This window comes from Mesoplodon bidens (assembly GCF_964165515.1).
Source record: "Mesoplodon bidens genome assembly, chromosome: 18".
Taxonomy (NCBI): domain Eukaryota; kingdom Metazoa; phylum Chordata; class Mammalia; order Artiodactyla; family Ziphiidae; genus Mesoplodon; species Mesoplodon bidens.
The window spans coordinates 51,575,821-51,590,596 of NC_138175.1; the positions used below are offsets into that span (position 1 = coordinate 51,575,821).

At 56.3% G+C, this 14,776-nt stretch overlaps 1 protein-coding gene across 3 annotated transcripts in view; it reads right to left on the bottom strand.

The window, feature by feature from the left end:
* Window positions 1-145: 145 nt before the first annotated feature.
* SYMPK (symplekin scaffold protein) overlaps window positions 146-14,776 on the bottom strand; it is a 36,364-nt gene continuing 21,733 nt past the window's right edge. The window contains exons 14-27 of one of the 3 annotated variants that reach the window (XM_081217299.1): window positions 14,094-14,266; window positions 12,879-12,960; window positions 12,566-12,679; window positions 11,388-11,535; window positions 10,222-10,382; window positions 8,596-8,704; window positions 8,164-8,264; window positions 7,437-7,527; window positions 6,212-6,313; window positions 2,362-2,549; window positions 1,440-1,616; window positions 1,153-1,248; window positions 564-899; window positions 146-393 (exon numbers count right to left, since the gene is read on the bottom strand). In XM_081217299.1, coding sequence (XP_081073425.1) covers window positions 256-393; window positions 564-899; window positions 1,153-1,248; window positions 1,440-1,616; window positions 2,362-2,549; window positions 6,212-6,313; window positions 7,437-7,527; window positions 8,164-8,264; window positions 8,596-8,704; window positions 10,222-10,382; window positions 11,388-11,535; window positions 12,566-12,679; window positions 12,879-12,960; window positions 14,094-14,266 — 2,016 coding nt within the window. In that variant the 3' untranslated portion in view covers window positions 146-255. Of the gene's footprint in view, window positions 394-563; window positions 900-1,152; window positions 1,249-1,439; window positions 1,617-2,361; window positions 2,550-6,211; window positions 6,314-7,436; window positions 7,528-8,163; window positions 8,265-8,595; window positions 8,705-10,221; window positions 10,383-11,387; window positions 11,536-12,565; window positions 12,680-12,878; window positions 12,961-14,030; window positions 14,267-14,776 lie in introns of all 3 variants that reach the window. The other 2 variants (XM_081217298.1, XM_081217300.1) reach the window with 2 other exon arrangements.

A 14,776-nucleotide genomic window follows, 5' to 3' on the forward strand; every position in this document is an offset into this window, starting at 1 on the left:
GGAGACGCTGGGGCCAAGCAGCCGGTTTCCGCGCAGGCGCAACGGCACGCCAGAAGGGCTTCCAGTTTTCCAGGGAGCTCCTGGGCACGCCCGCTAGCTTCTGCAGTTCCACAGCTGACACGGAGGCAGAGAAGAGACTGCACCCTTGCCCCAGACCAGCGATCTTTTTAATTTTTAAAGGCAAAGCACCGCCGGCAAGCCCCTCCCAGGCCTCCCTGAGCTCCCAGTCCCACTCCCCTTCCCCACCAAGCCCCGTCAGCTGTTCCCCTTGGTCTCGGGTTCCCCGGCTTCCTCAGCAGTGGGGCTGGGAGTCTTCACGGTGTCTTCTCCGGCAGGGGTGAGGGTCTGGGGGCTCCGCTCTTCCTTTGAAATCAGTCCGCCCGCTGCAGCTTCCTGGTGACAGGAAAATGGGGAGCGGTCAAAGACAGCGTGGTCCCACCTCCAATATTTCTTCAGGCCGTACCCTTTCTGCACCCTCCCCGCCTTGGGCACTCGGCACACACACGTAACCCCAGGCCCCTGATCTTTCTCGTCCTCTGTTGCTCTGAGGTTGTCAGCCCTACCTTAGGTAGGGGTCCCTCAAGACTAGAGTCCAGCAGTGCAGCTTCAGTCAGCCCCGAGTCATCATCCATGCTGATGAAGATGGCCGGGGTCTCACACTCAGGCCCCTCCTCCCGGAAATCAATGGCTTCCTCCGGCTGGAGAGGGCCTGGCCGGGCCGAGGAAGAGGACAACGACGAGGAAGATGAGGAGGGGGCTCCCACTCCCCCAGGCTTCAGCTTCTGTTCCTCCTCCAGCTGCCGCTTTAAGGCCTTCTCCTGGGCCAGCCGCAGGCCGATGAGGTCTTGAGGGGGGCGGGGGGCCGGGGGCGGTGCCAGGGCCAGGGGCTCTAAGTCATCCTGGGGGTGCGGAGGGATACACAAAAGCTCAGGGACAGGTGGGACCTAGGACCTAGGCTGCTCTCATGAGGTTGGTGGGAAAGAAGGCAGAAACCATCCTAAGAAGACAGCAGACTGGGCATAGGGAGTAAGGGGCAGCCGTCTCTCCACCCCCAGTTCCTTTCAGTAGAAGCCCCGGCAGAGAGATGGCTGGAGTGGGTAGGAGGAGGGGACGGGGCCTGTCTGGCTTGGGGAGGGGGCTGCAGGCCCTCACCTCTTCCAGGGGCCCGGCAGGTGCTTCCTTAGTCTCTGGCTCTTGCTTGCCGCTGGCCTCCAGGATGGTCATGATGGAGTTGGGGATGTGTGCTTGCTAGGGGAAGAGCAGGATGGGGGCGCTGCGGACAGCTCTGACCCAGAGACACCCCACCTCACCCAGATCCTTGGTGTCCTTGACCCACAGAGGCCCAGACCTTCAGGGTAGTACAGGGCTCCCCTCTGCCCATCCCACCCAGTCCCCCAGGGCTGGACCCATGGGGCCACCCACCCCACACCCTGGGGTACCTGGTGGGGGGTGAAGGAACGGACGTGGGCCAGCAGGGGCTCCCGGAGCTCCGGGCACTTGTCAAAGACGGCACCCAGCTGCTGGGGTGGGAGCTGCAGGATGACCTGGAAGCTCTGGGGCTTGGTGCGTTGACAGCACTTGATGAAGCCCTCCCACACCTTGGGGTACTTCCACACCTGGACCAGGCGGGGAGGGAGCAGTCATCAGGGGGCCTGCAGGCCGCCAGCCACCCCAGAAACTGGGAGAAAGACCTTGCCAAGATGGCACCGCCTCATGTCATTCACAGCAGCCTCTAGAGGGCGACATTAGCCCTGCAAAACCTACGAGGCCCAGGTGCGGGGACTGGTCCAGGGTCACACAGGTACGGCGCCAAGGGGTAGAACCAACAACTGAACCCAGGTCTGTCTGAATCTGCACTTAACCTCTAAGCCAGATGTTGCAAAGTAGCAACCTGTGGCCTAAATCCAGTCTGAAGGCTTGTGTATGGGGTTTGTTTTTGGTTTCATCATGGTATTTCTAAAAACAATTTCTAGCTCCTCCTGAAAAACGGGACCATCTTTCAGCCCTAGTACGCATCCTGGCTGGGTGCACAGTGGTGGGGGACAAGGGGCGGCCATACCTCTCCTGGGACGTGCACCCCCTGAAGCCTTCTGCTTGCTCCTACCACCCAAGAGCCCTCACTCGTCACGTTGCCACCCTATACCTGTCTGACTCAGTGACCCCTAAAAGGTTGTATTGTCTCAGCAGAGGGCAGGGCAAAGAAGCTGGCTGTCTTGGTAGAGCTTACTTTCTGCATCATGGCTCCCTTGGGGTAGGGGCCAAGCAGGCTGGAAAAGCCTGGGGTTTTGCCTCACGTCTGTCTGTAGTGTGTCCTGCTGCAGTCCCCTGCTTGGGAGACTGGGGTAGTCAGGGGTGGGTTACCTGCTTCATGATGAGGCGGGAAAGGATGTTCATGACGAAGCCCCCCAGGCGGGGGTACATGGTCAGGGACTGGATGACGGTCCTCATGAGCAGCATGGGCAGGGGGCTCTGCTCCATCAGCTGCTGCATCACCACGGCCAGCACCTCCGACGTGTACACGTTCCGCTCCGCAAAGCACAGGTTGGTGGCTGTGAGGAGGCGGAGAGGGGGCCTGTCCCCTTTGCCCAGCTGCCCCCGGGGAAGTGGGAGCCCCACCCCTTGGAGAACCTCAGCCCCATTATCTGCCCGTGTGAGGGGAGACCCAGCCCTGACTTCCTGAAGCTCCAGGCAAGACAGACTTTCCCCACCCAGCAGAAGGTCTCCTTCTAAGGGGACACTGTGGCCTGGTCCTTGGAAAGCCGGGGAGCTGGGTCTAAGGGAAAAGACACTTCCATCTCCTAGAAGCCCCACTGGGCAGAGTGGGAAGACTTTGGCCCTCTCTCTTTGGGGACAACCCCCAGAAAGGGTGAGGTGAGAAAGATATATTGCCAACCCCTGGGGACCTATTCTGGCTTGACTGGTGTGCCATGGCACCTCCACCCCTACTGGAGAGGGAAACAGCTTTAACTTCCATAAGTAATCCCATAGGAGACAGAAGAGATGGTCTCCACCAGCAGGCTGGTCAAGAGATTGCCCACTCTCAACCCAGTGCATGAGGGCTTGTGCTGGTGCTCAGGTGTTACCAGGTGTAGGATTACGCGGAGGGCACGGTCCACAGAGTAATGAGAGAGGGGTGAGAGGAGGATGTCTGGGCATACGATGAGCTCCCCAGCTCAGCACCCAGTGCCAGGAAGGGCCCAAGGAGGGCTGGTACAACACAAGCACCCACGAAGGCAGGCAGACCAGGGCAGGCCCTGGGGTCTGTTCCCCCAGGAGTGGGTTGTGGTACCCCAAAGTCAGTGGTGCTCAGATCCATTGTGTTAATGGGGAGACTCCAGGAACTGCCTCTGAAACCCTTCTTCCCCAAACACCACTTGCCATGTGAGTCTGTCAACCAGGAAGTTTTTATTGAGCTAGAAGAGACCCCCAACACTTGAGAGGCTAATGGAGAACAGGGGTGGGTGCCTATAAAGAATGAGGGGTGGGGGGCTCCTATAAGGAAAAGGGGGAGGATGGAGGCATTACAGGTAGGGAGGAGGTTGGAGGCAGGGTAGTGAGGATATCTAGGCTGAAAGAGCAGAAGGGACAGTAGAAGGTGAACAAAATGCAAGAGGACCTGTCAGAACCCAAGGCTGTTCCTCCTCCTCCCTTCTAGGTAGCTGCTGGCTTCTGCCTGCTCTGCCTAAAAGCCTCCAAAATCAACCCTCTTCCCTCTCCTCCCCGTCAGCTACACCTCAGCCTCCTCCTGGGCCTCTCACCCCCCCTCTAATCCACCCTCCATACAGCAGCCTGAGGGGTCTTTCAAAAGCTCAACCTGACCCTGTACCTCCCACAGGCCCTTAAGTGAGCAAGTCCAAACTTGAATTGTGGCCTATGAGAGACCCTGTGTGGGCAGGGCCTACACGGTTATAGCCTGACCTCATCTCTTGACCAAGCCCCCTCCCCCAAACCGCCAGATCCAGCCAGGGTGCGCTCTGCACTTCCAGAACCAGGCCACGCCAGCATCTCTCCTGGCCTCTGCAAACGTTCTTCCTTTCTCTGGGATCTCTCCTGTTACCTCACCCCTATTCATCCTTCTGTGGCCTCAGCTCAGGTGTCCCCTCCTCCAGGAAGCCCCCCGTAACGTCCCATACAAGGGAGAGTCAGTGGCCGCTCTGGGCCCCCTGTCCCAGTCCTGTTCATTTTAGACTGTTACTCTGGGGATGGCCTGTGAGCCCCAGCAGGGCAAGGCCAGGACTGTCCCCATCCCTGTTGTATCCTCAGCACTGCCCAGCGAAGGACTGAGCAGAGGTGCTCAGTGAGTTTTCTTAATCACTGAACCAGTCCACTGGACAGGTCCAGTTGTAGAAAAACTCACCAGAGAAAAAGGGTGGTTTAAGGGGAGAGTGAATGCCAGGAATGACTGCTTATACTGCTAGGCACTGGGGATTCCACTGGGGCCCAGAACAGGACTAGACTTTGTACTGGACTTTGGATCTGGAGCTTACAGTCAAGTAGGGTTACTAGTGCAACTGAGAAAAGCACTGGTGCCTGGGCAGAGAAGCGTGCTCTGGGAACTGACTGGACTGCATGCTGGGGATGAACAGCCGGTAGGGTGACCAGGTGAAGGGTTGCCAAGAGCTCACCAATATAGAGGCTCCGTGTGGGCCTGGGTTTGTAGGAAGAAACACGTGGGGTTCTAAAGGCCAGGACTTGCTGACATCTCCAGGGCCTGGTCGCTGGCTTCGTGTGTGACCTGTGCGAAAGCCCTTTTTCTCTCTGGGCCTTGGTTCCCACGTATAAGATCAGAGACTAAATCTGGGTCCATGAATGGGCTTTAGTGAGGTGGCAGGGGTGGGCGGGGCCTACACGGTTACCACCTGACCGCATCTCTTGACCAGGCCCCCTCCCCCAAACCACCAGACCCAGCCAGGATCAGCTCTGCAGTTCCAGAATCAGGCCATACTAGCATAATCCGAAACTCTCAAATTGTACACAAAATCATGTGAGGGCACCGTCCTTGGGAACGGGCTCCTAACTTTCCAGAGACCATCTAAGGGGCCAGGGCATGTAAAAAGACTACTCCTGGAGTCTCAGCTTTGAGACACTTTTCACTTTACTGCTTCCACTAGAGGCCTTAGTTCCTTCTCCGTTGTAGCGTGTTTAAAATTTTCATAAGCTCCTCTCCTGACCTAAAAGTTGGAGAGAATTTGCTGAGGAAGACTAGGAAATAAGTCACTGAAGAAGCTACTTCAGGCTAGACATGAAACTAAGTGGCAAGGAGGGAAACACCCCTCCCCGCTTTTAAAGGAGAGAGGGGGAAGCAAAGGACAGTTGTCTTCCGAGAAGAGCAGGGGACAGTAAGCGCTTCCACCTCTGGGCGAAAGCATGGCTTCTGGACCAGGAACCTCTTTCAGGGAGGAAGTGGAAGGGAGCACTGGGGAGAGCTGAGGGAGAGAGATTGTCCCACAGGAGGCAGCCCTGGGACCCAGGATGCCATCTGCAGGAGGAACCAGCAGGACCGGGTTTCCAACTCAGATCCACCCAACTTCAGATTCTGTTTTTTTGCACTATACCACTTAGCTTCTATGTGGCCCTGAGCAAGTTACTTAACCTCTCTGGAACTTCCGTTTCGTCTACAAAACGGAAGTCAGCATACTTACCAGGTAAAGAGTGGTGTGGATTGGCAGGCAGGCCTGTAAGGTGCTGAGGAAAGCCTGGCTCAGAGTAAGTGCTAGGTAAACAGCGACAGCAGCTATTATGAAACTGCTAACTGTGGTGAGCCCACCAGGTTGCCACCAACTCCCCTGCCGTGGAGGCACACTCTCGGGTCTCAACTGGAGGCCAGACTAGACTCCTGGTCCAACAACTGTCCTGGTGCACTCTGTCTGCTCTGCCGGCTGTGCATCTGCCCAGCTTGGCCAAGGGCTCTGCTTAGTTAGTTTCTCAGGCTGGTGCTGGGAGGGAGGGGCTCCCCACCCATCCTGAGGACTACTGTGTGTCAGTGCACAGTGGGTGCATCAGTTCCTTAGGTGGGGGGAGGGAGAAAGGAAGGACAGAAGGGGGGAGGGAGGGAAAGCAACGAGGGTGGGTGTCCGGAGCTCTGAGATGGGGCTGCAGGTGGCATAATCTCCGACTTGGCAGATTCCAGCAGGGGCACGTGGGCGACTGGGTTCTTCCCCAGGTCCGAAGTGGCCAGACCACTCAAGGGGGTTTGGGGGGAACGCCTCACCTTTGATGATGGACTTCATGTCACACTTCGAGGAGTCGATGTTGTGTAATGCGATGAGAAGCTCTCCAGGGTTCAGGGGGGACAAGGCTGAGTTCCCTTCACCTGCAGCAGGTGGGAGTGGCGGGGAGGTGGAGGAGACAGTATGGAGGCCTAAGAAACAGGTCCAAGTCCCCCAAACTGGGGGGAGCGGCGAATGAAGACAGGCACCCTCTGGGATTAGGGGTACAAAGGGCTGAAGTAGCGGAAGGAGGAGACTGAGAACGCAAGAGGGGCCTGAAGGAGACAGCAGCTGGAAAGCCGTCCTTCACAACCGGAGGCATCACCAGAGGCCTTCGCTGTGCTCTCCTCCTCCCCAGCACTGGGCTCCTACCCTCGTTAGGGCAACGTCTAGTGTGATTCGGCTGCTCTCCCCCACACTTGCCCCAGGCTGGGCACCCATGAGGGCAGAGCTAGGACGAGCTCATCCCAGGTGCCCAGCACAGCACAGATACTGAGGGGAATTCGCTGGACAGGAAAGGCTGGGGCAGGCAACAGACTTGCAAACAGTTCTTGAACTGAATGCCACAGCGGAGGAGGCTGGGGGAGATGGCAGTCTTCTGGTGGGGTTTTGAGGGTCCCAGTCACTCTTGTGTGTATGTTTTAAATCACCAGATTACATGTGGAACAGACAGCCTCCACCCTCCTTAGCTCCAGCCACTGGGGTGAGGGGTGAGGAATCTACCCTATGCCACTTGGTGGTCTTTCTAGGTTGGAAGTTTTCTTTCTTTTTGACCAGGTCAAACAAAGACCCCTCACCCACAGCTGGAGGGGTTCAGGCAAGAGCTAAGGAAGGGCAGGAGTGGAGCCCATGTTTGAGGAAGAGTAGTTGGGTCCTAGAAGGGAAGACGCTTATAGAGAGTCAGACCTCAATTCCACAATTTTGTCCCCACTGTGGATTGAAACCATCATCCATGTATCACAGGAGGGTGACCTGGGAGCTTTGGGATAGACGTTGAGATGTCCCAAGTCTGGACGGTAGCCCCAGAGAGCAAGATGAGCCCCCACCCCTTCCTCTCTAAAGATGGCATCCCTCCCCCAGCATTCCACATCTCACCTCCGGGACCCCTTCCTCCTGCCACCTGAGGTGGGGTCTCCTGGGGGGGCTGGGGCACAGGGTGCCACGGGGGAGGGATATGAGGGCCAGGGCTGAGCTGGCCGCTGGTGGGGAGGAGAGCACATCACGTACCGTGCTGGGTGCCCAGCAGGCGGTTGAAGACCTCCTTCACCACTATGGGGTTGAGTTTGATGAGCTTTGGCAGGGCCTGGATCACTTCCTTCTACAAGGGCAAGGCAGGGGAGGCAGGTCAGATACACCCACCCACCCCCTCCAAACAAGCCTCCCCACTGCTCACCCTGGGGAGGTGGGGGGCAAGCTCTGGCCTCACCAAGTCCCTTCAGTGCTTTCCTCCTCTCACCTCCTCTGGTCCCTTAAGGCTGAGCTTTCCCAACTCACTGGGCCCGACTCAGCCCCAGCCTCATCAACCCCCATCTGAGCCCCCTGGGCCAGCTCAGTGATTCCTCCTGCAAGTGGAGGAGATGGAGGCTCACCCAAGGTCCCACAGCCTGTTAGGAACAAGACTGAGCATGGGCAGGGGATGCACATCCTCAAGGGCAGGTGCTTCCTATGCTAGGAAGAGTGCTGCTTCTGTGGCTACATTTAGGCCTCAGGACAATCTTGGTATGGGGGGGGGCGGCGAGGAGGGTGGGGGGGGTGGATCACTGTGACACTCACTTGACAGAGGAAGAAACTGAGGCTCAGAGAGGGGAGCGGCTTGCAAAGTTGAGATTGACCCAGACAAGCCCCAGAATGTGTTTACAAGCATGTGACATGGGCACCTGGGTGCCTACCTCCTCCCCGCCCCTGCCCTGCCACGTCCTCCCCAGTGGGGGCATCGAGGCATCCAGCTCCATACCTTTTCCAGCCCATTGAGCACAGGGATGAGGAAGCGGACGTCGGGCAGTCGCTTGTGGTAGAGATCCCGGACCCGCTTCACCAGCTCTGGGGAGGGTGGGACTGCAGGTAGAAGGAGCAGGAAGCACAGGTGTTGGGGGCGGTGGGGTGAAGGTGAGCTCCGAGGAGGAGGAGAAATGGTGGTGGGTATGTGGGAGGGGCAGGGAGGGGCAACTCGATTTCAGAGCAGAAGTCCTTGGCCCCTTGCTTCCTCAAGTGCATTTAGCAATACACTCTTCCACATGGAGAAACTGAGGCCCAAGGATGGGGAGACTCACAAGAGGGCCAAGCATCTGGGGACCCAGCAGCTCTGATCCCCAGGTCCGGGGAAGGGGAAGTAGGGAAGACCTGGGCAATGGGAGAAAAGGATGAAAGGTAGGGTCCCAGGGGGCACCTTTGTCCGTGAGGCTGTGCAGACAACGTGTGACCAGTGTCTCTGCCCCCTTGGGACAGTTTTCCACCAGCAGGAGCAGCTCGGGCGAGTTCATGCCCATTCCTCGGATCTAGATGTAGAGAGAGGAATGACAGGGAAGGCCCGGGGAAGGGGCTAGGCGATGTGAGGACGATGAGGGGCCCAGGGTGAGAGCTCGGGGAGGCCCAGGTGTCGGGGGCAGGGTGGAGGCTGGGACTCGGGAGTAAGACGTGTTGAGAGAGAGAGTATATCTTAAAAGTTCTCATTAGAAAAAAATCGTTAATTCTGTGAGGTGATGGATGTAAATCAAACTTATTGTAATAATCATTTCACCATATACACATATATCAAATCACTGTTGTATACCTTAAACTAAGATGTTATATGTCAATTATATCTCAATAAAACGGGAAAAAAGTATTGGTGACAGGGTTCACAGAAGTGGGGGGAAGCGGGGGCAGGGCTGGGCAGAAGCATCTCCGTCTCTTCCACCCAATCTCGCACAGGCACAGGCTTCCTGCAGCTCCTGAGCCTTCACCCATGCTGCCCTTCTAGGCAGACCGTGCCTTCTCTCTGCCATCTCTGACTCAACCTGAGCTTTAGCGCCCAACCTGTCCTTCAGTTCCTCGGTGAAGACTTCTCTGGCTTCTGTAGGCACCCCTGCTCACCCACCTCTGTGACTGCCAGGGCCCTGGCTTGGCTGCGTGCTCAGATCAGGGCTCGACCTGCTGCTGCTTCTGCAGGCTTCCCCCCAACCCACCACAAACGCCAAACACCGGGAGCGGAGGGCCAGGCTTCAAGGGTTCATGCCTTCCTTTGCCCCATAAATCTTTACAATTCCAAGTGGAACTGCCAGTCTTTGCCCTCGAAGAGCTCAGAGTCTGGTGGGCTCACATTGAGAATGGGGAGAAGAATCTGCTTCTTCCTCACACCGAGCCTATTACCCCCACATTACAGGTAAAGACACTGTTGAATCTGGGGGGTGGGTATGTGGGAATTAATGTACCACACTTTCTCGTTTTGTTTATGTTGGAAATTCTCAGTAATAAAATGTCAGGGATAGAGATATGAAAAAGTAGTTTCAAACCCAGCTACAAATCGGAACGGTAGACATTCTGAATTTTAGGGGCCAGTCTGTAACTGAGATGCTTCTCTTGTGGGTGACCCTGGGGTTCCAGAGAGGAGCAGGAGGGACTTAGGCAGTGACAACTAAAGATTCCCGTCAGCAAGGCAGGGGAAGGACAGCTCATAAATGATAAGTGACACAGATGTTTACATGCATGAGGTCACGGAATCCCTCCAACAAGCTTCGGGGACTGAATTATCTTTCCCATTTTAACTGAAGGGTGCAAGTTTATGCAGTGAGAAAGTGAGAGGCGGAATGTGAACCTAGGTCCAACTCTAGGCTCTTAACTGCGGGGCTACCCTGCTGTCTTCTCAGGAGCAGATGGAAGTGTGGACCACCCGCAAGTGACACAGCTGCTCAGCCTGGGGTGACAACCCTTAGTGCTTAGCACACACAAGGAGAATATACCAGGGGAAGGGCTGGAGCTGGGGATTGAGCCCCACCCATGGGTGGGCAGAGCCTGGTGGGCTCAGGGGCCTCACCGGCTGTTCGATGACCCTCAGCACTGTCCTCTTGATGTCAGCGATGGCCTCAGTATACACGGCTGCCAGCTCGTGGATCAGCTTGTGGTTCTGAGGCAGGAGGGCCAGGTAGAGGTACAAACACTGCTTTACTGTCTCCTCAGTCCAGGGCGCTGCCACCTCTAATAGGGCAGGGGGTGAAGATCAGGGCGGCCCCACTCCCCTCCCACCCCCAGCATCTGGCTCTTCTTGGGGGACAGGCACATAAGGGAGCTGGGCCTGGGAAGCAAACTGTTTGGGCAGGAAGCCAATCATCTGGGAAATGGGGTGGAACCAGGACTGCTCCCCTTTCAGAAGTCTCTGCACTCAATTCCCATCTGGCCTCCTCTGACCACCACTCCACAAGGCGGTGAGAGAGATCTTTCCAAGTTCTGACCCTGTCCCTCCCCTGCTCAGTGCTCCCACGACTGTCCTATGCCCTCAGGATAAACCCCCAGCTCCTCACCTTGCTCTACCTGCCAGATCCTGTTCAGGGTGGCCTTGCCTCTGGGGTTGTGTGCTCTGGTTACACCCTACTTTTGACAGTCCCCCAGGGCCCCCACTGTGGAGCCTTTGCACGTGCTGCTCTGATGCCTAGAACACTGCTGGCCAACTCCTCTTTCTGTACCTCCTCCTCCGGGTCTCACATAGCCAGTACGTCTCCTGGGAAGCCTTCCTGGCACCCAGGCTGCACCAGGGCTCCTGTGCTCCTCGAAGGCCCTGTGCTTCCTGCCACAGCCTGAACCTTCCAATTTAATGGTCCCTTCCCCTGGGGCCCGGGTCTCCCTGTCTGCAATTCTGGAGGACGCAGAGCTTTGCTGAGGAAACTGGCCTGCGATGATCCTGCCTGGCCTTTCCTGGAGCCCCATCAGTGTCCAGCTCTCCCTGTCCTCGGCTTTCAGCCCACCTGTCTCCTCCTTCAGGATGCTCTCCCCGACCCCTCACGCTGGGTCAGGCGCTCCCTCTGGGCTTCCACAGACTCCTAGTTTCGCCACCTGAGGCCTGCTCGTTCTGGTTATTACTGTCTGGCTGTCCTCTCTAGCAGGCTGGGCCGGGCTCAGCTTAGATCCAGCTCTGTCCCCAAGACCCAGCCCAAAGCCTGAGACACAGCGGGTGCTCAATACACCCCTGAAGAGCCTGCACCAAACCTGTGTCCTTGTCGGCTCCAAAGAGCACAGATGGCGGGTTGGGGTGGACCAAGAGCTGTAGGTAGTTGAGGGCAAACTTCTCCACATACTCTCGTAGCTGTTCCTTCTCGTACATGCGCTTGATGAATAGCAAGGCCTGGGAACGCACCTGAGGAGAGAGTGGGGGAAGATGGTGGAGGGGAAGACAGTTGTTCTGAGCTTGGCAGCACCAGTGTGAAAACAAGCCGAAGTCTGAGAGAGGCCCAGCTGGGCTGAGTTACCTGTGCCCAAGGCTCGTCACCGGCTTGGGAGAGAGGTTTCCTGGCCCACCTCAGGGCCCTGCACCACCTCACCATCTACCTGCCCAGCCCCATCTCTTATCGTTCTCGCCTTGCTTGCTATACTCCAACCAGAAGGAGTTTTCCTCAGTTCCTCAAAAGTAACAGTGTTCTCCCTGGCTTTGAGACCTGGCACAAAAGGTTCCCACTGCCTGGCATGCCTGTCACTGGCTGTATCCTGTTTCACTCAGACACTCCCTGCTGGGAGACATGAGGACAGGGCCTGGTCTGGGGCAGTGATTTGTCCCCAAAAGCACCACAGCGCTGAGCCAGGGTGTGCAGTGAGGGTCTGCTGAATGAATGGACACAAGACATCAGAAAGGAGCTGGCAGGAGGCTGGAGCAGGGTGGACCGAGGGCCCTCTCAATCACACACATGCACACACGCTGTTCCCTCCGTCCAGGGCACACCCGTCTACTCATTTCAGGTCTTGGCTCACACGACCCCTCCTCCAGAAGCCTTCCTTAGACCACCTCCCTTCCTCAGCCTCCAGGGTTCCGCCACCACACACCTTACTCCACTCCTGGCACTGAACACACTGTGGGCTACAATGGCTCCCCTCCTGGTCAGTGCTCCCCCAGGTCCCAGCACACCACCAGACCTTAAGAGGGGCGCACCAACACGGGTGGAATAAGAGCGAAAATGGGACTGCCTTTCCTGGGAGGTGGTGAGTGTATATGTGTGTATGTTCTAAGCAGCCTCGTGCCATCGTAAATGGAAAAACAACCACCACCACAAAAAATTGTTGCAAGAAGGACATTAGGCCCAGAAACTTTCAGGGGAATGTGGAAAAGACTGGGCTGGTTACTTGGGACAGAGGAAGGACTGAGTGTAACCCAGCAAAGGGCAACGGGGGATCACCTTGTCCTTCTCATGGGAGCTGAGGTCTAGCAGAACATGCAGGTACTGGAACTGGCGGGACGGGCGCTTGAAGATCAGGTCTCGAAGAGTGGACATGCCCAGGTAGGTGCGACTCTGCAGCAGAAAGGAGGGGAACCAGAGCTGAAGGCACCCGCAGTGTGCCTTTGGGGTGTCTCCCTCGCTCCAGTCGGATCTGGTCCTAGACAAAAGCTACTGGTCCCTCACAGAACCCCCCGCCACAGGCTGCAACAAGCAGGGCTCCTGCCCGCACCACAGTGTTGGGGACGCAGGGAGATGTGCCGCCCGTCCTCACCTCATCCTCACAGTACTTGCGAATCACCTCCAGGGCACTCTCAGTGATCAGCGGCGCCTCCAGTACAACCTTGGTGAAGATCCTTCCAGAGAGGGAGGGACAGTGAACGGCTGCAGAGAAGGGGCCCCCTGGTTTCCCCATCCTGCTGACCGCAGCTCATAGCTGGCAGGGCCCCCTCCTCACAGAAAGCTCGCTCAACCCCCTGGGTACAAGCTTTGGAGGCAACAGAGCAGGGTTCAAACGCTGCCAGGTGGGTGTCTTGGGCAGAGACTGCCTCTCTGAAACTCAGTTTCTCCCCTTTGTCAAATGGGGATTTCTAGCTTGTTTAATACAGCAATGGGACGGAATGATAGGGGCTGGGAAAGGGTATTGCTATTTTAGACGTGGTGACCACGAAAGGCTGCTTTGAGATGATACTTTAGTCAATGCTGGCAGATGAGAAAGAGCCAGCCATGCAAGGAGTAGGGGGACAGCATTCCAGGTAGAGAGAACAGTAAGTGCCAAGCCCTGAACTCATCATGTTTGAGGCACAGAAGACTGAAGGCCAGTGCGGTTAAAGTTTGGGGGCAGGGAAAAGCAGAGAGGTAAGAAAGGAGGCTAAAGAAGTTGGTAGGGATCGGATTACACAAGGTCTCATAAAACATAGTAAGAAAGTTGCATTTTATCTCGAGGACAACTGAAGGTTTTTAGTGGGGAATAACAAGACGGTTATTTACATTATAAAATGTCACCTGCGCTGCTGTGTGGAGAATGGATAACCTGGAGGTCAAGGACAAGGAGGAAGCCACAGAACTGATTCAGGCAAGAGATGGGGATGGCGAGAAGTCAACCTCCAGAACAAGACTCTGAAGCAGGCACTGTTATTTATTCTATATTATATGAGAAAACGGAGGCCCAGAAGTGAGTGACACAGGTCAGAGAGCAAGCAGCAGAGCTGGGAAACAAGCCCAGGGCCCGTGACCCAGAGCCTACAGTGAGGTGACATTGTCTGCGCGTGGGGAGAGTGGGAAGAGAAGGGGGACTTGGGATGGGTGCGTGGAGGACTGACTCGGGTGCCGATGAAGACAGAGGTGGTCAGAAACTAGAAAGAAAAGGCAGGACACAGGTGGGGGGACTCTTGGGGACAGGAAGGTGCAGGGCCATCCCCCTCACCCATCCTTCTGGTCTGGCTTCTCCTGAAGGCCGGAGAGCAGGCGGATGAGGCAGTCCTCGTACTTGTCCAGGGTGCCCGTGGCACCAGCTGCTAGGTAGGCGTTGTACTCCTGGTAGAGCCAGGCAAAGGCCAGGTCCAGGCGGGCCCGCACGTCTTCCAGGATGAAGGACAGGACCTCGGCCTTCAGGCCTGAGTCGAACTGAGTCACCAGGCTGGCCAGGATCTTTATACGCACCTGATGCGAGCAAGGGTCTGTGTTGGCGCGGGGGTGGGCAATCCCAGGCACCCCACGATGGTGCCCTGCAACTACTCCCACCCAGCCTCAGGGACCCCCAGCGCAGACCCAGTGTTAAGTGAGGAAGGAAAGCTGAAGAACCTTATTCTCGGTAGGTCTCATTTGTATGGAAGAAAAAAAATGAAAAGGGAGAAAAAAATTAATCATCACGGAATAAAACTAGAAGTAATCGCTAAAATTTCTAGGAGTAATGTCTAAATTGTAAATATATGAAATTACAAATATCTAACATATATCTAAATATCTAAAATGTATCTAAAATATAAATATCTAAATCTCTAGGAGTAATATCTACATACTTAGGTACACAGAAAAAGATCTTGAAGGACTCCCTTCATTTGTACATTGGTCGCCTCTGTGGAGGGGATGGCACGCAGTGCGGGTCAAAGGAGACTTACAGGCCCTCTGTGGCCTGGAAATATTTTTTTAACAGAGAGAATATGTTCATAT